At 42.6% G+C, this 24,461-nt stretch overlaps 1 protein-coding gene across 1 annotated transcript in view; it reads left to right on the top strand.

Moving 5' to 3' along the window:
* mtor (mechanistic target of rapamycin kinase) overlaps nucleotides 1-20,935 on the top strand; it is a 79,925-nt gene extending 58,990 nt beyond the window's left edge. The window contains exons 35-58 of the mRNA XM_070967802.1: nucleotides 363-488; nucleotides 1,233-1,364; nucleotides 3,272-3,387; nucleotides 6,530-6,647; nucleotides 7,224-7,421; nucleotides 7,760-7,860; nucleotides 7,991-8,087; nucleotides 8,255-8,353; nucleotides 8,803-8,925; nucleotides 9,208-9,390; nucleotides 10,076-10,210; nucleotides 12,040-12,214; nucleotides 14,208-14,343; nucleotides 15,048-15,195; nucleotides 16,907-17,029; nucleotides 17,467-17,549; nucleotides 17,657-17,729; nucleotides 17,812-17,886; nucleotides 18,371-18,506; nucleotides 19,218-19,283; nucleotides 19,380-19,460; nucleotides 19,645-19,725; nucleotides 20,176-20,281; nucleotides 20,383-20,935. Of these exons, the coding sequence (XP_070823903.1) occupies nucleotides 363-488; nucleotides 1,233-1,364; nucleotides 3,272-3,387; nucleotides 6,530-6,647; nucleotides 7,224-7,421; nucleotides 7,760-7,860; nucleotides 7,991-8,087; nucleotides 8,255-8,353; nucleotides 8,803-8,925; nucleotides 9,208-9,390; nucleotides 10,076-10,210; nucleotides 12,040-12,214; nucleotides 14,208-14,343; nucleotides 15,048-15,195; nucleotides 16,907-17,029; nucleotides 17,467-17,549; nucleotides 17,657-17,729; nucleotides 17,812-17,886; nucleotides 18,371-18,506; nucleotides 19,218-19,283; nucleotides 19,380-19,460; nucleotides 19,645-19,725; nucleotides 20,176-20,281; nucleotides 20,383-20,398 (2,727 nt within the window). The 3' untranslated portion in view covers nucleotides 20,399-20,935. The remainder of the gene's footprint in view (nucleotides 1-362; nucleotides 489-1,232; nucleotides 1,365-3,271; nucleotides 3,388-6,529; nucleotides 6,648-7,223; nucleotides 7,422-7,759; nucleotides 7,861-7,990; nucleotides 8,088-8,254; nucleotides 8,354-8,802; nucleotides 8,926-9,207; nucleotides 9,391-10,075; nucleotides 10,211-12,039; nucleotides 12,215-14,207; nucleotides 14,344-15,047; nucleotides 15,196-16,906; nucleotides 17,030-17,466; nucleotides 17,550-17,656; nucleotides 17,730-17,811; nucleotides 17,887-18,370; nucleotides 18,507-19,217; nucleotides 19,284-19,379; nucleotides 19,461-19,644; nucleotides 19,726-20,175; nucleotides 20,282-20,382) is intronic.
* The last annotated feature ends 3,526 nt before the right edge of the window (nucleotides 20,936-24,461 follow it).

Raw genomic sequence — 24,461 nt, 5'->3', positions numbered from 1 at the left:
TAGGTCTGTCTTCAGATCACACAGAGAGCAGGGCTACTGCAGTGTCTTATCTGTGTTGCTGCCCTCAGAGGTTGGGGCTCAGAGGATATGTAACAGAGGAGAGAGCGAATGGTACAGATACATTAATACAGGCCTGTGTTTGTGTGTTTTAGCTGCACGTGAACCTGTACTCACGTGGACATGTTTAAGACAGGGACCACTGGTAGTAATAGTAGCCCCCTAGAGTTGAGACTGTAGCCCTCTCTCACGTGTGTTCATTCTCTTGAGTTTAACGACAAGGTTCCTCTCTTTCAAGGGAGTCACAACAAAGTAATGTGTTTAACTCCTCTGTCCCTTGTTATTTTTGTGTGTTTTTCCTGTAGGGCTGTCAGCGTATCGTAGAGGACTGGCAAAGGATCCTGATGGTCAGGTCGCTTGTTATCAGCCCCCACGAGGACATGAGGACTTGGTTGAAGTATGCCAGCCTCTGCGGCAAGAGCGGACGCCTGGTCAGTACATTGATGCACTTGCACAAAGCCCCTCAGTATTCTCTGATCTGACCCCTGATCGTGCTGAGTTAATTATAATCCCATAACATTCAGGAGGAATAAATCAGAGTTGATTAAATCAGTCTTGTCCAAAAGAAAAGGGGAAATCAAGCTCTGACGGAGTTAAGTGCAACCATGAACCCCAGCCATGGAATTCAACTTCATTTCAACCTGTTTTAAGTTGGCGCTGATCAAAGTTACACAGCACCCTCAATCACACTGTTTAGAAACCTGAACCTGCATATCTACACTGTTAAAGTGGTGCACTTCTCCATCCTTTACCTCACTGTTGTTCTAATTGATTACCAGGGATAGCAGACAATTGGCCAATTTTTCTCTCTGCACACTCTTCTTTCATTCAAGCACACACACATACACACACTGAATGTCACAATCCTCAGCAAGATGAAGGAACTGGAAAACAAGATGTGGTTGTCCAATGTCAAACATGGCAGGAAACATGAATCCAAGGGGTTGGAGAAAAGGACCGTTCAAAGACTTTGTCCTTTTGAATTGTGTTTATTCCAACAATCTTTAGTCCTTACTCATTCTGTGAACTGCTTGGCTTTTGTCACTCAGTCGTAAACTTCTGTCAAGGTAGAAGTTCAATCGAGCTCTGTAATGTTTTGAGGTCCATAAAAACTGTGTGGCTTCTTGAGCCTCCTGATGATTCGTTTGCTCCTGTTGCCCTCTTCGTCCCTCCAGGCCCTGGCCCATAAGACCCTGGTGCTCCTTCTGGGTGTTGACCCCTCCAAACAGCTCGATCACCCGCTGCCCACAGCCCATCCACACGTCACCTACGCTTATATGAAGTACATGTGGAAGAGTGCCCGTAAGGTAGGAGCAAACAAACTTGTTCAAGTCCGTTGACAATTTACATTTGGTAAATATGTGTTGCTTTTATATTAGATGACATATTTGACAAAAGAACAAGGAGACTTTGAATTACTGACACATTATTGAAAATAACTGAGCAGCAAAAAATTGTGTGTTAAAGAACACATGACCATGGAAAGGCTTTGACAAACTGCAAATAGCACATTTAAAAGAAATCAATTTTTAATTTGACTGAATGAAATGTTCAGTGAAACTGAAGCATACCATTAAAACATCCCTCGTTTAACAACACAAAGAGCACTGCTGTGATAGTAATAGCTAAATTCTTGTAATGTTAAGTAAATTGATGTATATGCGGGTAGCTCGCCAGAAGGTTATGATGCGTGATGTTGCTTTCAAACCGGCCCATCAGGAATTTTTCTCCAACAAGCTCCATGAATAAAGTGTGAGGTTTCTATGATATTACTTATTATTAGCTGGGACTTGAATTGGCAGAGCTCGTTTGGAGTGATTTATATTGACTTGAAAGCAACAGCTGGCCAACAAGGTTGTTAACATATTTGTAATAAAATAATTTGATTGCAGTTGAAGTCAGATTTTATTTAATTTGGTCTCGTAACAGCGGTTGTGAATTGAAAAAATGTGATATTGGACAGTGTTGTGATTAGTGAGATTTGCAAGTGTTCCTTTGACAAATTTGACAGACTCACAGTATTTGAGAAATTCCAGCTGCTCATAAATATTGCAGGCTTTGGTTGAATTTGCATTAATTATTTTGAGTCCTGTAGGGACTTACAACCACAGTTCAGTCTTGTGTAATTTCTGAGGGGTTCAGTAAAAACAACTCAGCTGTTGTTGTTATTAATCTTTCTTATCCATGGTAACAGTGGATGAAGTAAACCGCTTAATAGGTTACTAATAAATCTGAGTATTTGATCCCGAAGACTTTTACTTTCTGTGGTCAAGCATCCAGCACAAGAACACCCGCCAGAACTCCTAGCTACTGTCAGTGGTGACCTAACACTGTATTATATGTTTCATATTGAACTGTTCTGCCCTGTGCCATTTGTCATTTGTCACACCCATTCACATACAGTATATACACCCCCAAACACATATAAACACACCCACATTTATTGCCAGGTGTTGAATGTGGCTCCAGAGTGCACGTCTCATTAGGGGACTTAGGTAAGTGTGAGGGTAATCGCTGCTGTTGCTACAGTAGGGCCAGCTGCACTGCGTACTAAGCCAGACAGAACATGAAAATAACACACACACAGTTGGAAAGGACACATCCGCTGTTGCGTTGTTTTGAAACTGTAGGGAACGTTAGCTCAGCGTGTCACTCATCATGCTTGCTATGACTGGGAGAGTGGGTCCTTTAGCAGGGATCATGGAGTAGAAACAAAGGCGAGACTGATGATTTAGAGTCTGACCGGTTTCATTTTTCAAATTCATTTTCACATGTGGAATTTTAAAGTTAGTCAGACATGTGACTTTTCCCAAAGTTTTTGTAAAAACAATACAGGATCAGACAAGGTGATGTCACAGTATAAGTTGGGGAGTCCAGCAGCAATGTATTAAAGAAAAGAATGCAAGTTGTTGTCCTGCATTAGACTAGACAGGCAGCTCTGTGGGAGCAGTAAGGTGAACACAACAAATAGCGTGTAGTTATACAGGCAGATAAATATATGGCGACACAACACCACAGCACTGTGTCAGAGGGAGGCTGCAGAATACACGCCGAATCTGTCACGACAAAATGAGTGCTAGTCAGTGTTGCACCATCTGTTCGCTTTTGATCACAAATGCTTGTATTAAACTCCAAGTGATTGCAGAAAGCCCACAAATTTCTCTTAATGACAGAATCTTAACCTGCTGTTGGTGTTTGTTTCATGCCTCTCCAGATTGATGCCTTCCAGCACATGCAGCACTTTGTGCAAGGGATGCAGCAGCAAGCCCAGCACGCCATCGCAGCCGAGGACCAGCAGCACAAGCTGGAGCTCCACAAACTGATGGCCAGGTCTGCCCCTTTCCTGAAGCACAGTAGCAGCAGCCCACCACCTTTGTGATGGGAAACATTTTCACACGTCACAGTCAGAAAAGCACAGGTGTAAATAATAGAATGAATGGTGGCTGAATTCCATTTAGCTGCTTCAGTTTCAGGCTCCTGTTGTTTTTGCACACTGGCTCACGGACAGACTGTCATGACTCACTGGGACACTTGAGCAGAACACAGGCACTGTTCATGTTAGTACACCTGTGCTTTTCCTGCTATGACAAGTCGAACTGTCTGCTGTGAAACCAGTCTATTGTGGATATCAGGTTTCTACATATGTCAGACCTTTTCAGTTTTAACATGTGATGCAGACATAATCCCAATCATTTGGTTAAAATAAATTGCTTTTGAAGAAAAAACATTAAACAAAATGTAAACTTTTAAGCAGATGTTGTAATTAGCTTGGATCTGAAAAATTGGATCTCACCTTTGAAAGGTTGTATCAAGTTCAGGTTCACTATTGCCAAAACTGATTCAAGTACTGTATTCAGTAGACTGCTGTGGAGACAGATAACTGACTTAATCTTCAATCTTTTGGTTTTATATGACACAAAATAGTTTTGACATTACAATTTCTTAATTCTTGCAAGTAATACACCCTTATCAAATCACTGTAACAGACCCAAATGACTTCACTTGAATGTTAAAGCTAAGAGTTTATCAGCTTTCGCCAGTGCAAGTACTAAGAAAGCATTGGTGCAATTGATTCAGTACTCCTGAAAAAAGCTTCCATTTTACCTCTGCCAAAGGATGCATAGATAAGATCGTCTCCACAGCTTTTGTTTCTTGGTACGCATCACCAGTGAAGCTCCTGCCAATGTGTCATTTTGCATTCAGATGTGGTTCAGAAAATTAAATCTCAGAACTGACCTTTTGTCAGTGTCCATAGACACAATGGAGAAAACACAAAGCAACATGCTGAAGTAAGGAAAAAGTAACCTCATGTATTTTCTGCCCTCATGTTGTAAACACACAGGGTCATGTACAGTGCGTTCTGCTGCTTTTCCATGAGCATGACCCAATCTGGCATAGCCCCTTTTACTAGTCTGTTGGCGTCCTGCGGTCTTTTTCAAAGCTGGCCAGGTTCTCTGAATGTCTCACCTCAAACTTCTCAATAAAACCATCGCCTTTTGGCAGCTTGTCCCACACAGCTACTTATCACAAAGCGAGCATGGCACAGCGCCTACAGGTGTCACAGTCCAGGTGTGTCCTCCACAGTGCTGGTGTTTGCACCTACAGCTCTCCCACTGGGTGCTGTGCTCTTCAGCTAGCAGCCCTGGCACAGACTTGGCACCTTTCCACTCATCACTTCACCTCCCTATGGGAGAGGATGGAGTATGGAGTCTGTTTCACACTGTTCTCAACACAACACCAGATATATTTTTTTTAAAAGCTTGACATTCAAATAACTATCATTTATTTTCAGACGCTGATTTAGTGGATTAGAAAATGGAAAGTCTCGTATTCCCCTAAAATTACTGGGAATGACTTCAAAGTCTCAAAGAAGTTGTTTGCATGCTCTTGTGGGCTCATGGAAATATTTGAGTGGGATATCTAAAGCTCACTCCTTTTGGTTTGAATGTTAGCTGCGTGCCAGTGCATGAGAGAGAATGATTACTTTTCAGAGAATGTGACTGCGCTGCTCCGTCTGTCGTGTTAGTCAAACTCAAAACAAGCAAGAGGTGCGACCTGGGAGCAGACAGGTATAATCCTACATGCAGTTGTCTCATCACAGCAGTCATGTGCACCCTCCCATTTCATAAATCATACATGACAATGCACAAGCATGGCAATGGGCAGAAGGGGTTGTTTTCTTCTCTCTCCCCATGTTTGAGTCTTCCAGACAGTGACTCTGGCTTACTGAGGAATGCATGTTCGGGAAAACACCTGTATAATGTCAGTCAGGGCAGGTCCTCTCCAGACGTTCTGACACACTTCCATGTATACAGGTCGGCTGTGTGGTATGGAGCACACCTGGAGTGCTCAGTCAGACACTCACGTCCACACAATCACGTGGACGCCTCCACTCTCTCCCCAAAGAGTCTAGTGTAATTTCACCACTGTTTTACGTAAGATCAATAAGTCTGGCGTCTCCGGTCTAAATACACATGTTTTTCCCACGTTTTCAAACACCCCATCCTCCTCCTGCCTCTTCCCCAAAAGTTCAGCCTCAACAGTTTACGGAAACAATTCGGCATAGACGGCTGAACCCAAACTGTACACTGGCATGGAAAAGCACTCAGAAGGTATTATGTAATCCCAACAGACTATTTATTGGAGATACTCTTGCAAACAGTGTTTAGACTGCTGTCAGATGGGTAGACAGTACAGTGCTAGCCAGGTGCTCAGTTTGGTATAGTTGTATGTGAATTATACGTCTTGGCCCCGCCAAACAACTAGTTTGACTATTTGTGTTTAACCCTCTGTGTTTGTGGGGGTGATGGATAGAGCTCAGTGCACCTCAGGGATGCCAAAGATCTCACTGTTGGCTTGAATTAAAGGAAAAAGTGGTTTGGATATGATTGGATTGAAAATCTGCAGATGTAGTCCCAGAACCTTTCAGCAGATGCGCACTGCTGCCTTACGTAGTGACTTTTGATAAATGCCTGCATGATTTCCAAGTCTTGTATCATTATCTCGCTTTTTAATAGACTGCACTTGGGTGTACTGAACGTCACTGCCAACTCTTTATAAACAATGACAACATAAGCATGGTTATCGACTTGTGATCATGTTCCTTTGTGACTTGTCCCCAGTAGTGCTTTTGTTTCCTAACTGCTAATGTTCTCAACATTGACCTCAGTAACTTTTATGGCCCCCAAAAAGTTTAGATATTTCAGATGAATGCTCGAAAATGTCAGTGTATTTATTATTTAGAGTATAAAGATCAAGGGCTTTTAGCAGGAGCTTGGTTGAGTACTGCTTCATTGTGAGCTTGCAGTTTTGTAAATGTCAGTGGAGACTCCAGAATATAGTGGAAAAAAAAACTGAAAATAACTGGCCTTAATACACCAGATCAGGCATGTTTTCCCTAAAACAAAGCAGTTCTTTAAGTGATAATATTTTTTATGAAATGTCTTTCTGTCTCTCCCTTTCTTCTATGTAGATGTTTCTTGAAGCTGGGGGAGTGGCAGCTCAGTCTGCAGGGCATCAATGAGAGCACCATCCCGAAGGTCCTGCAGTATTACAGCCATTCCACCGAGCACGACCGCAACTGGTACAAGGTCAGTCCTCCCCTTTCAACTCTGACCCTTCACTTCTGACTTCTCTCTCTGGCTGTAGTAAAATCCCAGCTGCGTCGGCAGGAGGTCGCCCTGTCACTGATGAGTCTCCAGGAAAAATTTAGACCCCGTTTTATGGCCCTTTAACCAAACAGGCCATAACAGCTGTCTGTTTAGTTTTTGTGTCTGCACAGCGGATTTACTTTGTTTATGAGATTGTTGTACTTGTTGTGCCTCTTCTGATGTATCAAAGATATGAGGTGATGGAAGACTTGAGAGCATCTCTTCTGTTTATTGTCCATGCCTGTGCTACAGGCAACACAGATATCCCTATTCCCACATACCCTTCTCTCCCCATCCGTCCTCACCAACTGCCTTCAGCTTTCAACATTTGCTAAGCTGGTTGCTGAACATTGCAAAACATCAAACTCATATGTTTGGAGCAGATAAATGACTGTCTCCCCCCACTGGGAGACATCTGTCCCTCAGTAAACTGGAAAATTACATCATGATCAAATGTGGAATTCATTTCCAGTCTTAGAAATCCAGTTTCACCCAGTTTGGACCATCTCTCAACAGGCCTGGCATGCCTGGGCAGTAATGAACTTTGAGGCAGTGCTGCACTACAAGCACCAAAACCAAGGACGTGACGAGAAGAAGAAGCTGCGACACGCCAGTGGTGCCAGTGCTAATAGCGAAGCCAGCAACAGTGACAGCGAAGTGGACAGCACAGACCACAGTCCCGTGCCCTCACCGGGCCAGAAAAAGGTCAATGAGGTGAGAGTCACAGAGAGTGAAGCCCTCTTCACACCCGTCATCATCAGCCGCTCAGGGTTCTCCTCTTCTCCCAGCAACCCCAGTGCAACCAAGGTAGAAATCTTTTGTTAAGATACCCACATGCTACAACTACACTGACTTCTGGGAGCAAATGGAGCATCTTTGCTGTCTCCAGTAATGATAGAATTATGAATATTGAACTTGAAATTATAGTGACTGTCAGGACTGCCCCACATACATCAACACTACAGAACAGTATGTCCTCCAGTATAGCTGTTTTCCCCTTCCCCCTGTTATCATACACATGAAAGCGTCTGCTGTGTGCTGTCGCTCCACAGGACCTCTCGAAGACACTGCTGCTGTACACAGTTCCTGCTGTTCAAGGTTTCTTTCGCTCTATTTCCCTGTCCAGAGGCAATAACCTTCAGGACACACTCAGGTGAGTTCAGTGACTGTAACGCACACACGGTGTGTGTGAGGACAGGAGGACCTCTAGTGGTGAACTATAATAATTAGCTGGAAAAAAGATTCAGATTTAATTGTTGTCTTTTACTTGTTGGACTGTTCAGGGTTCTGACTCTGTGGTTTGACTATGGTCACTGGCCTGAAGTGAACGAGGCCCTGGTGGAGGGAATCAAGACCATTCAGATCGACACATGGCTACAGGTAAGACATGATGAAGTAATCAGTGAGATGGTTTGGACAGAGTAAAAGGTAATACTGGCATCTCCTTAATGTTATACATACATTTCCAGAAAATAATAAAAACACTTTTTACACTTCACAGGTAAAGCCAGGTTTGATTCTTTATTCCATTATCTCTGCCTGTGCAGGTGATCCCTCAGCTCATAGCTCGAATTGACACTCCTCGAGCTCTGGTGGGTCGTCTCATCCACCAGCTGCTAACAGACATCGGACGGTATCATCCGCAAGTAAGTCTGCTCACGTTAGTGGTGTGAACGTTAGGTAGAATGTTTAGTCAGCCTCATCCTGTTTTTCAGTCAAGTTTTAGTTAACTCTGGCCATTTTAGTCTTATCTTACCAAAAACACTTTAACCATGTTACGATTTTGCTAGTGACACACACTCACGCACACTCTCTCTCTGCCTCTCTCTATCTCACGCACACACACTTTTTAAATACATTTTAGTCTTTGTTCTTTAACAATGGTGCATATCAATATAGTCACAGTTAGTGTTTAATGGTGTTGGCGATGTCTCAGACATGGGAAAAAAAAAGATTTTCGTTATGAAATCAACACTAGCCCCCATTACTGCTCATGTTGTTCCACATTACAAAAACAGAACCAGGAGGTCATTTCTTGTGGTAACTTAAAGCTGTGCTGTCAGTGATCAGTGACTGTTGGATTGTTCGCCTCCAGGCTTTGATCTACCCGTTGACTGTGGCCTCCAAGTCCACCACCACAGCCCGCCACAATGCTGCTAACAAGATCCTGAAGAACATGTGTGAACACTGCAACACTCTGGTTCAGCAGGCCATCATGGTACAGAAATTGAATCATTTGTCATTGCTCTGTGAAATCAGTCATGTTTCACTTAAAAGAGTAGTAAATGTTTGCTCTTTTGAGGGCAAAATGGGAGCTTCTGTTGGCCTGTTATGTCTCCATGTAGAGTGACTGTGGATCAGTTAACCTCTGGCATCCTGACATGAATTATCAACTCTAAAACAAGAGTTCCTCCTCTTTGATCTGTCTCATATTCACATTTAGTCAGGGGTCCAATATCAGAGAGCAGCCTGACCTTCTCATCGTTGTTTCTCCATCCAGGTGAGTGAGGAGCTTATCCGAGTGGCCATCTTGTGGCACGAGATGTGGCACGAGGGCCTTGAGGAGGCGTCGCGTCTTTACTTTGGTGAACGCAACGTTAAGGGCATGTTTGCTGTGCTCGAGCCTCTGCATGCCATGATGGAGAGGGGACCACAGACCCTGAAAGAGACCTCTTTTAACCAGGTGTGTGTTTTCTCAGATTGGGGTTGAGTTGAGAGTTTAGTCTTGTTAAGTGTAATACCGCAAACTATAGCCTCTGCATGTCTCCCTTGATATGTGAAAAATTGACAACACAAATGAAGCTGCAGCTTTTTAATCTTTTGTTTAGACATTCAGTGCGAACTCAAATAGAAATGCACAAAAGGAACATTTAGTGTCTGATGCATTTCCTAAATTTAGTTCCCGAGAGGTGAAAAAAAAGAAAATCTAATGTGCTTTATATTTGTACTTAGATCATTTGTAGTAGTTTGTAGTGTTTTCTGTGGATTAGTGGTAAGCTTCATTAATATACTATAATTCAAAGTTGTAAACTACAATATTAAAAAGTTGAAGAAAAGGTGAAAATTGTACATTGAACAACATATATTTTATCCTCTGTGGTTTGTACACTGACCTATTTTCTTTACAGCCACAAGTCATACCAGTGACCCTCACTGTCTGCACAAGCAGTCGCAGATGTTTCCATTCAGACTGCCTTTGCAGATGTGCACTGTTAAAAACAAAGTACTTACTGAAATCCCAGATTAGTCAAGTTGGAACATTGATGTTTAACATTCACTTTCAAGTCCTGCTTTGGCAAATTGCTGTCATTTAATTGAATGAGTCATTGTACAGGGACAGAGTGTGTTTGTTTTCCTTCTTGCTACAGGCTTATGGCAGGGACTTGATGGAGGCTCAGGACTGGTGCAGGAAGTACATGCGCTCTGGAAACGTAAAAGACCTGACGCAGGCCTGGGACCTCTACTACCATGTTTTTAGACGCATCTCCAAACAGCTGCCACAGGTGAGTGAAAGTGTGGATTCAGTGCATTGAATTTGTTGTCCTACCGCACTCTAATAGCTATTGCAGTCTGCCTTAGTTATGTGCACAGATGTCAGTGTACAATATATATTGTATATAAACATTTAAGTAAAGAAATGATGTATGCTTTGGTATGTTCACCAAAAGAACAAAGAGACACTAACACATGCCAGTGAACCTCAGCGGTACAATTTAATGTAAATCAGACAAATGTGGTTGATAAGAGTCTGCTGAAACAGCAACTCCAAGGCTCCTGAAAAATTAGAGCTGACATCCACCAGTTCTGCATTCCTGTGTTCATTCCAATCTACTGTCAGATGTGATGAGATATAGTCTGTCTTTCATGTCCTGCCTCGTTCTTTGATCTCATGACAGATAAATCTATACACACTGTCTCTTAGTCCAGTTAAATCTAAAAGGAGGAGTGTGATTCAGCAGTGATTGGGAGATACTGATAGAGAAGCAAGAGACCTCTTTCATTCTTCCCTCTCTGGGTGAAGGTACTGCACAAGATGCCAAATAAATGGTGTTGAAAGATGTTGAAAGATGGCAGGATGTGATGAGACAGAGGGGTGATGGAAGTCAAAGAGGAATGGCAGAACATCATGGGATAGCATTGCTCCTTTTGATATTATACAGTCAGCAGCCAGTTTATCTGCGAAGTTATGAGGAGCATTTAAATAATGTCAGGTCAAATCTGCTTTCTACAAGATGCAGCAAATGTTCCTCAGGGTGTTTGCATGTGGTAATGACCTGAACTTGGCACAGCTATTTGCTTGCACTAGTAATTGTACTGTTATCCTTCACGCAACTCACTTTCGTGATGATGAATTACACAGTTAAAGAGCCAAAACACAGATGGACAGCTGTTTACTTGATCATTAAACGTCTTTGTCCAAACATTCCAATATACTTAGTGGCTAAATGCTTTCTATGGTCTCTTATATGCCAAACATGTGGGTATGATACTTGCACATTAACATTCTCATAATGTTGCGTATACACAAATGTTCTCTTTGTGAGCTTGCACATGCAAACACCGTGTGCCAGAGCCTGTGTTAGCCATTTCTGTTGTGGTGAACCTGTTCATTTGCTTAGGTGTGCTGTTCAAAGGCAGTCTGGTAAGTCCTGAGTAAATGGCTTTGACTTAACCTACAGCAGGTCTTGTTGCCTCTGGAATGAATATAAGCTGATCTCAGAGTGACATTAAAAATAGTTCTGTCAGGAGCTCTTGCTTCACATGGCAAATGGAGACGACAATGCTGTTTGACACACTGGCATGGTCCTACTCTCACGGATATGCTCCCTGCTGTGACATTACAGTAAGCAGCATGCAATGCACAGCAGCAAAGTAACATGCTGGCAGCATTGCAAATATTCCCCCTCTGGGAATTAACATAGAAGTGAACCTCCTCCAGGATGCATGCAAACGGCAGATCCAAAGCAGGTTGCAGCTGTGATGAAGTAAATATACATTAGCATTCAGAATTGAACTTAAAAAGCCTGTAAATAGTCCGATTTGATGCAGTTTAAATCATGGATGGCTGAATGCAGACAAGCAGAAAATGCATTTATTGATGGGCATAGAAAGTGAGAGTAATATATTAAAGCTTGTGTATAAACACCTTTTTTCCAGATGAGATCTTAGCTTGGATATGAGCCAATATCTGTAACACTCTGCATATTGGTTCAGGCTCTTTTGGCAGCAGCTTTTTTTGCCAGCACAGGGTTTGTTTGTTTTTTTTTGTTTTTTGCTTTAAAGCTGATTGTTTCTTCCTGTGCTACATCCCACCTCATCAATTTCCACGTAGCTGACCTCCCTGGAGCTGCAATATGTGTCTCCGAAGCTGCTGATGTGCCGGGACCTGGAGCTGGCTGTACCAGGCACTTATGACCCCAACCAGCCAATCATCCGCATCCAGTCCATCGCCCCCTCCCTGCAGGTCATCACCTCCAAGCAGCGCCCACGCAAACTCACCATCATGGGTAAGATTAGAAGAAAATTGCACAGGCCTTGTGGCTCTGAACCCATTATATTAGGAAAATAGATTAAAGAATATCTGTAGTCAAAGTCATGCGCTTTCAGCAGGCGTGGGCTATCGCGTTAAGGAAAATTCAATATTAATGGAGACTTTACTCAAACAACAAACAGCTCCAAGGCCATTATTTATTTTGAATTCATCAGTCATGGCAAAGTTCTGCATGTGGATAAAACACCAGAGTAATAAATCCGCTTTACAAAGAGAAGCAAGATCAAACCTGTGAGATGAAGTTAACACCAAAATGAATCCAAATCACCACAGAAAAATGACGTCTTTTAAACTCCAGGAAACTAATGTCATGAGTCACTGATGGTTTTTATGGTTCTGCACCCACAATAGCCATGTCCAGAGGCATTGTGTTTTTGGCTTGTCCATCTGTCCCCCTGTCTGTCTATCTGTCTGTACATACAGATATCTGTATGAATGCGATATCTCAGGAACGCCTGGAGGGAATTTCATTACATTCACTATGACATCGTATGGTCAGATACTGAATTGGTGACACTAATCTTGGGTGTCCACCTTGAAACTGGTGATTGTATAGCTCTTCTGTGCTGCCGGGTTCAAGATGTGTGTTTACGATTTGTAGCGTCTTTGCAACATCAATATTTGATGCATTGTAGTCCAGCACATGCTCATTGGTTCTGCTGATATGAGGTCCGGCTGAGTGTTGTTGCACCATATGATGAAGCTCTCAGGCAGTATGTTTCTCACTCGAGATTATTCACTGAAATCAAACATGTCAGTATAGTGATAAACTTCCGTTTCACCAAAAAAAATACACTTAATACCTTTCATTAAATTCCTCCAGAGTCTTCGCTGTGTATATTACATGACTCTGGACAGACACAGATGTAAACTGCAACTTGACTGGTTGGTGGAGGCAAGAGAAACGGTGCATGCAGGTGCAGGTCGTCTTTGTCAGGATTCCTGGCAACACTGTCCTATGCATTGATTTGAATATATAAATAAATAAGACTGAAACCTTATTCCCTACTATGCTTTGTGATTTGAAGTACAACACTGAAGTGCTCCTAAAATGGCACAGTGCTACAAAGTTACCTTGTCTTGAAGCCAAACCTTCAGATGATCAATAACAAATGGTTCACTCTACTTCACTCTTTTCCACAATGTGATACCTTGTTCTGATGTGCCCTGTCAGTGTTACACAACATATTCTGTAAAAGATGATGAGCCAATAAATCATCTGACCTCTAGAGCAAGACTTCAGATTAAGACCTGCCACCCACTACCAGTTTAGATTTACTGTCAGCACTCTGTCCCCCTAGTGACACACAATACATTGCTTGCTGGGAATGTCATTAGGAGCAGACTGGGGATAGAACAGGCACTCTGTCTTACTCGTTCCACTGGAGGTATCAGGTAACCCCATTAAAGGTACTATGGCAATTGCAGTGTCAGTGAAATCACTGTAATATGATCTGTTGAGAACACCGAGGACAGAATAAGATAGTGGAACAATTAGATGTGTGACATCATCAAATACATTTTCCTCTCCAAAAAGTTGACACTGCTCCAGAGGACTGAGTTGATGTCACAGTTCATCCAGTGCATAGATACATATTTTCCACTCCACGTGAGATGATCGAGATAATGCTGTGTTCGCTCTGCTGCACAAATCACAAGTGAGGTTCTTTTTCGTAGCTCTTATTTTACCACAACTCATCTTATCTGTCAGTTTGGAGTGCCATTCCAAACCAAGGGTGACCATAAAGTGAGGGATTGTTGGGACAAAGCCCACTGTAGCAGCGATGTGGTTCAAATGAAATTATTTATTGCTTGCTCAAACTCACCTGACAGTACTTCACAAGAAGGTAATAGAGGTGCAGCTGCAGAGCAGGAGGGGAGCAACCGTATAATGTCTTAACCCTTTTCAAGCAGCCAATCAGCGTTGTGTTTTGTGACGCCCTCTGCAGGCAGTAACGGCCACGAGTTCATGTTCCTGTTGAAGGGCCACGAGGACCTGAGGCAGGATGAGAGAGTCATGCAGTTGTTTGGTCTGGTCAACACACTGCTGGCCAACGACCCTGCGTCCTTGCGCAAGAACCTCAGGTAGGTACACACAAACACACGCACACACGCTTGCATACGCTCACTTTTGTAGCCCTTCCCAGAAAGACAATAAGTAGGCTGCAGCGCATCCAAAGTAAGCAGCCAGAGTGCCAACTGGGACAAGGAAAATACAACATGTTACATCTGGACTGAAAACACTTCACTGGCTGCCGGTGCTGTAAAGAACTGATTTCAAGCATCAGAATCATGAGTTTGATATGGTAATACAGTGCAGCAAAACTAGAAAGTTAAAAATTAAAAGGTTAAAAGTCAAAAGTTAAATACAAGAATGATGTATCTTTGAGAATAACAAAATAATATTCTACGTTACACTACATATACCGTGTGGCGTTCTGTATGCAAGCTAGGAATAACAGAAATACATCATAAATATGCTGCTTTATGCTTCATTTGCACATGTTGCACGGTCCATAGTAGGTGGTTGTATTGTCACAAACTGTGTGTGTGTGTGTGTGTGTTTATATGTCTGTGCTTTCGGAGGCATAGGACAGGGGTTATAAAATCCACTTTGTGTGTGTGTGTGTGTGTGTGTGTGTGTGTGTGTGTGATATGTGGCTTTGTCGCATTATATCAATATATTAATAACACTGACCTGACTCACAGTTGAGGACATGAAGTTGAAAAAGCAAAATGATAGAAACCTTGACAATGAATCATGCGCTTGTTTGTGTTGCATTCATCAGCATTCAGCGCTATGCCGTGATCCCCCTGTCCACCAACTCAGGCCTGATTGGCTGGGTGCCCCACTGTGACACCCTGCATGCCCTCATCAGAGACTACAGAGAGAAGAAAAAGATTCTGCTCAACATTGAACATCGCATCATGCTCAGGGTGAGGAGCCAGTAACATCCATCAGGTTTCTACTTCCTGCATTTTAATAAGCAGACTGTGTTCATGTCCTGCCTCCATTTGTGTTAGTTTGCATCATTCGAGTTTTCTCTGTTTCAGCCAATTAACTCACCTAGCAACATTATACCATAGTATGTTATTAAACAGGTGCATTTATGTGTAAATGAGCTTATGTTCTCACATGTTACTCATCGTCTTGTTCCAGCAGTTGGTCTCATTCAACACATCCATGCTAAATGCTGAATAGATTCATCAGGGATGAGGAAGCATCTGTTTTTAGTGATTATGCTGATGAATACCAATCAGTTTTTAATGAAAACACATTTACAGGTCCTCAATTGTCACAAATTAAGTACATATTTCTGCCTCAAAAAGCCCAATTAGTCAAAGGCGAACACGCACATGCATAATTGTTCTCAGTAAAATGTCACTACAGTAAGTGAAAGTGCCTCCGATGACACATGGGAGCAGAGACAGAGCAGGTTAAGACCTTGAGAGTGGTTTGATTGAAAGCGCTACCCTGAAAAGGCGTGATGCCAACCAAAGAAACATCAAGGCCACAGGAGAAGGGCAGGGCTGAAGTTCAAGTCTCATTGGTCCACAGCAGGATGATGAAATCATGCCCAACCATGATTCACTGGTCAACAGGATAAATTAAAAAAAAAAACAGACCTTGTCAGACTGTGCTTAGACGAGCAGGAAATGTCACTCCCAACCCGCCTGTCTGCTGTCCTTTAATCTCAGAATAAAATAACAGGGCTCATTGTTGTTAACTGCAGATGAAAAACAGGCCTTTTGCTTCAGAAAAACTGGGCATACTTTCAAAGATGCCTGCTGAATAGCTAGATTCATCAGTAATAATGAAAAGTGAACTCAAAACATGACCTGTGGAATTTGCAGTGTAATTTCACTCAGATGTGAGAACAAATTGAAGCAATTAAACCATCAGTGGAAATTGCCCTGTGCACATATTTTCCTTGTGCTGCCGTGTTTTAAATAAGACTTCTTTGTGGTTATTTTCAATTTGCTAATAGTGTCTGAGTTTTTAATGATGTCTTACATTCAGTTTAAGCCCTCTAAGTGGCAAGATATTCAGCTGACCAGTCAATCAGTCAGGCCAGGTTTGATAAAGGATGAGGAAGGCAGGACAGTGAAACCATGATAGATTGTAATCTTTTAGAGTGGCTGTCACAGTGTTTCTTTCTCAAACCACAACTTTACCTTTGGCCTGAAACAGGCTCATGTTCTTCAGTATTAACACAGTTTTCTAGTTGTAATTACATTAACAAGTCGAATGTTCGGGGTCAATATTAAAACCGCTTGAATTCACTTTGTTTCACGGTAGTATGTGTGAACATTCAGTGTAAAGAGTCCATCAGAATAACTGACCTGCTATACATTCAATTATATCCTTCAAAAAGCACAGTAGCTGTGATGTATCAGTAATTAAAGCCAGAGTTCAGCAGAAATCTGAATGCAGGCGTGTGTGAACCATGTGAAATACTTCACTCACATTTTTATGTTTTAACATAACCAGTGGTCATGGTGGTGGAGACCCCGGTTAAAGACAAGGATCATTATCCTTTTGACACATTCCAGTCTATCATTGACTTGCACCTGGGAGGCAGCGTGGTGCTTTGGTTCACATCCAAAGTGTGAAGTGTGCTTTCATAATGGGCTTTGTGTGTTTCAGATGGCCCCAGACTACGACCACCTGACACTGATGGAGAAGGTGGAGGTGTTCGAGCACGCCGTCAACAACACGGCCGGAGATGACCTGGCCAAGCTCCTGTGGCTCAAGAGCCCCAGCTCTGAGGTGAGATGCTCTGCTTCTTTCCTCCGTCAGCTGGGGTCAGTTAAGAAAAGACAACAAACTCCTTTTTTCCTAAGAACCTGGATTGGCAGTGATTTCGCAAAGCTTTTCTTTTGATTTCATCTGCGGAGGAAACAGTGTGTCTCACTTATCTAATTATCAAAGTAAATATAGTTGTAGCGTAACTGTAAATAAAACTGTTGTGTTCCCTGGAGAATCAGTGCTCTGGATTGTGTGTCCTACTTTCAAACTTAGCAGGACATAACAAACAGACCTTCAAATTGGATCCATTTGTTGGAACATTAGTACCTTGTGTTCCTGATGTTCTTCATGTTCAAGTGTCTGCAAAGATGTCTGAAGCAGAGATCTCTGTGCCACTTTCCACACTGTTCTGCTCTCATGTTGTCAGCCTGAAGGTGCAAATGTTGTTTGTCCTCCAGGTGTGGTTTGACAGGAGGACCAACTACACACGCTCCCTGGCCGTGATGTCCATGGTGGGCTACATCCTGGGACTGGGTGACAGGTGGGTGTCTCAAACAGACATTTGAAGTCTTATTATTTTGAGCAGGTTGTTAGAATGATAATTTTGACAGTTATCATCAATAAGGAGACAATGCTTCTGTTCTCCAGGCATCCTTCAAACTTGATGTTAGACCGGTTAAGCGGCAAAATCCTCCACATTGACTTTGGAGACTGTTTTGAGGTGAGAGGAGATTTTCTTTCAATACATTATCCACAGATTGTTATTATTTTATTTATCTGAGACTGACTGTACCTTCAACCAGGTCGCCATGACCAGAGAGAAGTTCCCTGAAAAGATCCCTTTCAGACTGACGAGGATGCTGACCAACGCCATGGAGGTACGCAGCCGCCCTGTGTGTGTAGGCCATCCTAAAGCAGCTGGAGAGATGTTTGCTTCAGCGTGGAAAGTCAAAAACACCATTTAAATTATCTGAGTGTTAAAACCCCCCACATAAAAGCTGCAAGTACTCTGCTGGACTTAAACTGAATCCTGTCTGAGCTTCTTCTTCTGCCTGTTTTTTAGTCAAAATAATAATTAATCTCGCCATGTGTGCGGTGCTTTATCAGACACGATGACTCACTGCGTCTTGTATTTAATGAGCCGAGAAGAAAAGGAGTTACAAATGAAAGCATAACACTGAACATCGTGGGAGGTTTAAGTTGCATCATCTCTTAAGTAACTGGAAAAGTTTAGAAGTAAGAAATGTATTTTAATGCACGATGCAACGATCTAAATTCACTTCAAAACACCAAACTGGATCATGCTCGTCACTATCAAATACATCGACCCATCAGTAAAGTCTGTGTGTGAATTGTTGCCAGGTGACGGGTTTGGACGGGAACTACCGGATCACCTGCCACACGGTGATGGAGGTGCTGAGGGAGCACCGGGACAGCGTCATGGCCGTGCTGGAGGCCTTCGTCTATGACCCACTGCTCAACTGGAGGCTCATGGACAGTAAGAGATCATCAGCTGGTCACATTCAGTACTTTCAGCACTGTCTCACAGAGTCTCAGTGAAAGAGCACAGACGACAGACAAATGACATGTTGCACAGTAACAGTGAAGTGGCTGTGAAGCCCGGAAAATACATTGTGATGGTCAGCGCAAAGTATTCCACTTACAGTACAGTAGAAACTCTTTTTTCGCAGTGAATGAGAGAGTGGAGCGTTAAATTTAATCTGACCAGGCTGAAAAACTAAAGTGTTGTCCCAGTGGTAAAATGGAAATCGATTTGGCTCGTATTTGGGAGAGAAATAGACTGGAAGCTTCGAGAAGGGGCGTCGACATCAAAAGGTCTTTGGTTCAATTCAAGTCAACAAAGTGAATGAATATCTCTGGCACACTCTCAGACTATCAAGGTAGCCTGAAGCAAGACACTTGATCTGCAGCAGTAGAATATGTCAGTGTTTTTGAAAATGAGGGGCATTATTTTCAGCTTATATTTGAAGAAATAATAATAATTCAGTTTGTTCTGATCCTTAAAACAGTTAGAAAAGCCGTTTCAAAATGTTGCAAAAACTGGATTCTGAAAATACAATCTACAGCACATATGGTCTGTTTTTTAACATAAAAACAATATATAGACTGCTTTAAAAAGCATAAGAGTAGTAATCCTGTTAAGGACAGAAATCCTTGCTCTCACACATCTCGCCTGTTTCATTCACAGCAAACACCAAAGGCAACAAGCGTTCCCGCACCAGGACGGACTCGTACACCGCTGGACAATCTGTGGGTGAGTCTGCAGCACAAAGCGTGGCCAGAGCTGCCTCCTGTTTTCTGCCTGATGCAAGAACGCGTTTAAACCCGTGACTGTGTGCCGTCCTTGCAGAGGCCCTTGAGGGAATAGACCTTGGAGAGTCCACACACAAGAAACCAGGGACCACAGTGCCTGAATCCATTCACTCCTTCAGTGAGTTCCCCTTCGGAGTTTCTCTGCTCGTTTCACCACAACAATGCCAACCTCTGGTGCTGTTTCTGTAAATGATTGTTGCAACTGCTGTTCAACTGCAAAGAGAGAGACAGAGAGCACTTAAATTTGCTTTTTCTTAAGGTGTTAATAGTTGATTCCAGGCTGTTTGTGTTTTTGTTTTTAGTTGGAGACGGTTTGGTGCAACCCGAGGCACTCAACAAGAAGGCTATTCAGATTATCAACAGAGTGAGAGACAAACTGACAGGTGCGTATTACAGCGCTCAAAAAGCACAAAGGGTCAGAGCTCCGGAAAAATATTAGCTTTTCTACTTTGATTTTTTTATCACACAAGTTTATGCAAGAAATACCGATATCTAGTTAGCATTGTTAAACTTTCTCAGGTCAAATCAGAGGTTCTCATTGTACACATCATTTTTCCCACTCGAAAAAACAAAGCTGAACTTCTTTATTGTGAAACAAGTGCACAGTGAAAGATTGAGTTTCTCAATGCTTATTCAGAAAAATACCAATGTGACTAACGTACACTGTCTTTTATAACATATGCTAACCCCCACATTTTTCTGTAGACACAAGCTTTTAAGCAAGCCCAAAATACTTTGGTGTCACTGATGGAAGTCCTTGAAGTTTGAAGGCTTTACCAGAGTGGATTTTCTGGCACAGATCCAGTGTTTTGATGCGAGTTTGTTCCCTGCAGGCCGAGACTTCTCTCATGACGAGACGCTGGATGTGCCCATTCAGGTGGAGCTCCTCATCAAGCAGGCCACATCACATGAGAACCTGTGCCAGTGCTACATTGGATGGTCAGTACAGGAAATAAAAACAAATACATGATAACCTCATCTGCAGACAGTCAGGGAGGCTTTGCTCGACTTCAGTGAATCATGACTTTTTCTGTCTTCAGGTGTCCATTTTGGTGAAGAGTCGTCTTCGACAGCCCGAGGTTACACTTGACGTTCTTTCTCACTGGTAAACCAAGAAGAAGCACTCGACTCAAATATGTGTCCACTGAACAGTGTACTGGCGCAGTGCAGAACCTTTGAGAAGGAGTTTTTCTTGTTATTGTTGTAGAATGATCTGATTTTCCAGTGGCATGTTTTAAGTCTATGAGGGAGCGTCTTAAGAGCTCTGTTTTTACCTGACGATTATCATTTAAGTCAAAATGCCGTTGTGGCTTCAAATGACTCTCCTCACCTTTAATACCGTAATCACTAGCGGAAAGCTTTCTACAGTGGCCATATTGTAATAAGTTATTTCTTACTTCACACACTGTACGCTTCTTAGGCACCGGTCCGTCGTATCATTGTGTATTAATGTGACAATTTTCATGAACGTGGTCTGCCTTTAACTAACTTAAACATTCTTTTCAGTTTACTCATGACGAGATAGAAGTTTGATTCATGATGATCATTATGTACTGTATGGGCATTTGTGTGCCATTAAACCCTGTACAGATACCACTGTGGCTGAGCTGTGTTCATTCAACAGTGCAGTTTGTTCATTTGGCTGAGTTTGAAAACAGAAGAGCCTCAGTCTGATGTCAAATTTAATATCTTTTATTTTTTTTTGTGGGTTTTCTACTAAAAGGCAAGGGTCCTCCTCCCACCTCTCCCCTTGTTTTTCCGTTTAGAACCCACAGAGGGCACTCTGACTCCTAATAAGATCCTTCTCCTCCAGCTTCTCAGGAAACTCTTTGGGAGAGGATGCACTCATCAGGCCAAAGGTGATAAGACCAGGCGAGATTCTCCCCCAGAACCACAACAGGAAATAGAAATACTTTGGATTTTTCCTCCAAATTGATAGAAAATAGCCTGTTCTACATCTATCTTCATCTTCCACAGGGCGATGCAGTCATTTCCAGGGAATGCAGTCCCTGACAAATAAAACCGAATCAGATGCAGCAAATTGCAGAGGCAGCAGTGGAGACAACTATTAATTTGGTTTCCTGTGCTGTTATCTGCTCAATGCAAGCAGCGTCTGTTTTACTTGTGCTCATTGCTATTCCCCCTCTTATTTCTCCATTTATTTCTTCCCCACATTCTCCTCTGAAGGTTAATTACTTATAGATAGTTAAGGATTACGGATCAACAAAAAGCAGCCCATTGATCTCTTCCCGGCCGTGCACACCTCTGCAATGTCACAGTCTTTACACATTGGGACAGAAGCCTGGTGATTATCTGTTCATATCGATCGATTCCTCCTCTGTTTTCCCTGGCTTTTTTCCCCTCGCTTCCTTCACCTCCACTCTGTCACTTTCTTCCCTCCCGCCGCCAAAAGCTCATTATTGAAAATGTGACTTTTCATAGTCTGTGCCGCAATTTCTGTTGTTCTTTTTCACCCGTCTAATTTGTTTGTATTTTTTCAGCCTCTCAGTCTGTTGAGGGGCAGGCGAGTCAATAGCTCAAGTTAAATAGGCTGCATTGATTGGGAGAGGGATTTAGCTGTTTACCAACTGTGGAAATGGGCGAGGGCCACAGAAAAACAGCTCGGGTGTCTGCATGGAGCAAGTCAATGGTGACAAATGATACTCATTGGGAGACAATGCCCCTAAATGAGGGAAGGTGAAGGGCTTGGCGGCAGAGGCTGGGGATGCAGCAGGCCACGCTCCATCAGCCTTTAAGGTTGTCATGTGAAGCCGTCCAGGCCTGGCACCTTGAACCAAGATATGAGGAATGATGGGATACAGCAACACATTCACAAGTAAAACAACCCCCACCAGGACCCAAGCCTGTGCCCTGCTAGTGTTTCCTCCATCCTTGAGCTTATATTCATCCATGAGAGCTCCCCTCTGGATGTTATTCCATCTCCTTGAACCCTCTTTAGATTCTCATGACCTCTGCAGAAATTTCAGAAGTGGTCTCTCCAACTCTCGTCATGTCCAGAGTGAGACCAAAGCACCACTCAGGGTGTAGAAGATGTACATTTTTAAGTAAAAGTCTCTAAATGGTTTCAGTTTCTCAATTTGAATAGTCACATGTAACTAATAAAGAAAGAACATTTTGAGCATGTGTTTACTTACAAATTTCTATTGTCCTTCAGTCTCTACTAGAGCAAAGTTAGTCTACAGTAGGTCTGCATTTATGTTTACTTGGAAGAATACATTCATTTTCGTGAAGCTGAAGCATGGCGGTCAAAATTGAAATGAGGTAGGTGGTGGTCGATGTTTGGTAATGTAGTGGCTCTTTGCACTCTCAGTCCACTCCAGTCTCATGGCTGACTGCAAACCACACATTTCCCTTCAGCTGAGCAGTTTCTGCTCAGCCAGAGCAGGCTTACAGTATATAAAACTGAATGGTGTGACTGCTATTATGACTTTGGACTCTCTGGAAGTTTGCAATAGAGCTGAAGTGAGACCAGAACATCAACATTTATAGTAACATGAATTACTAAAAACCCAGGCTGCAACATAACCTTACTCCACAGTATGTAGTGTAATTCATTCGTCATGCCTAGACAACCCTTTAACGAACACCATTTCCCGCGAGCCCTGAACCAAGGAGGGTAAAACCAGCTCAACAGAATGGGGAGGGGAGTGGCAGGACTGAGGCAGAGATTACAGCTGAAAGGTTGGGAAAATTATATTAGAGGAGTGCTTTGATGGATATCAGGGATATGGAAGAAACCAGGTTGAAATGGAAAGTATGACTATTACCAGGCTGGTTACCCCCAGTAAACCCCAGGAAGGAGTTTCAGTTTTCTAAAAGATCACAGAATCAACTCTCAATCAGACTGTGCACTGAGTCACAGAAGCTAGCAGAACAGCGGTGAGCCTGCAGGCGACGCCATGACTTTGGCTCTCTGTTGGTCAGAGTTCACTGATCACTGAAGAATCGATGTCAGTCAGAAACGTCTCTGTTATAAATGCTGTGGTGACTGTGTCCCTAGTGTCTCGTGTCGGTCAAGTTAAAAAAAAATTAAAAAATGCTGGCATCTTCATTTCCTCTAATGCAGTTTGATAGCATCTTTTCATTCGCCTCTGCCTGCCTGCCAGACACCCACATCTTAGATTACAGTACATTTATTTGGCTGTCACTTTTGTCCAAAGCAGCTTACAGTAAATGCATTCAACCATGTGGATACAACTCAAATTTGCAAGAACATCAACTTGATCAAATAACCGCTTCGGGTGTTACATTTAGAAAATAAGAAGACTTAGAGAAAGTTTTTTTTTTTTTTTTTTCTTTTAATGGGCCGAGGTGCAGTCTGAACAGACAGCCTACTATCGCGCACAAGTGTGTTATAGCCTGGCCAAGCCAAAGAAGATGGCGTGACAGTGTCACGTTTTCCCTCGCCTACATGTGAAAAATACACGCATGTATGAAGGTGTTTAACCAGCAGGGGGCGATAGTGACTAGTGCGGTCAAAACTGAACAAAAATGAGTTATTCCTGAAAAAAACATGTCGGTACAAACCATTTGAATATTTCTTTTTGCGCATTATGTTCATAAGTTGGAAAACCAGTAAACTGAGAGCATACTGTTTGGACATTATTTCAATACGAACATGTTTTTTGTTTTTTTTGTGTTTTTTTTAAGACATCTGCATACCTGCACCGTTTCGTTTCTGCTTCACCTGCATCACATTTCCAATCAGTGAGAGTGATGATGTGTGCGGAGTCCTCAGCTGGTGCATGTCCACATGTCTTCCACGTGTCTTCCAGATTTTGGTCACATATTAACTGATTATGGACCCATATTGTCGCATGTTTTTTTGTGTCCAGTGACCAATGGAGACGACAATTTTTGAAGTTTTCAGTGTTGAACTTGGACGCTGCAGCCTGCAGCCACGACACGCGCTGCAGTTTAAGGCCTGCGGGTGTGTTTGTTTTTGCCATTGACAAGCTCAGATTGTTAGAAAGAAAAAATGGTGTGTAGAGCCGGGATATTTTCGTATCTAAGTTGGCACTTATTTTCACTGGACTTTATCGCCGCAGAGATTGTAGGATTTAAACAGATTTTCCCAGTAAAACAAACAAACAAACAA

Source organism: Chaetodon trifascialis, chromosome 8, assembly GCF_039877785.1.
Source record: "Chaetodon trifascialis isolate fChaTrf1 chromosome 8, fChaTrf1.hap1, whole genome shotgun sequence".
In the NCBI taxonomy this organism is placed as follows: domain Eukaryota; kingdom Metazoa; phylum Chordata; class Actinopteri; order Chaetodontiformes; family Chaetodontidae; genus Chaetodon; species Chaetodon trifascialis.
The sequence above is the reverse complement of the archived record's forward strand: the minus strand, read 5'-3'. Positions and strand labels throughout refer to the sequence as shown.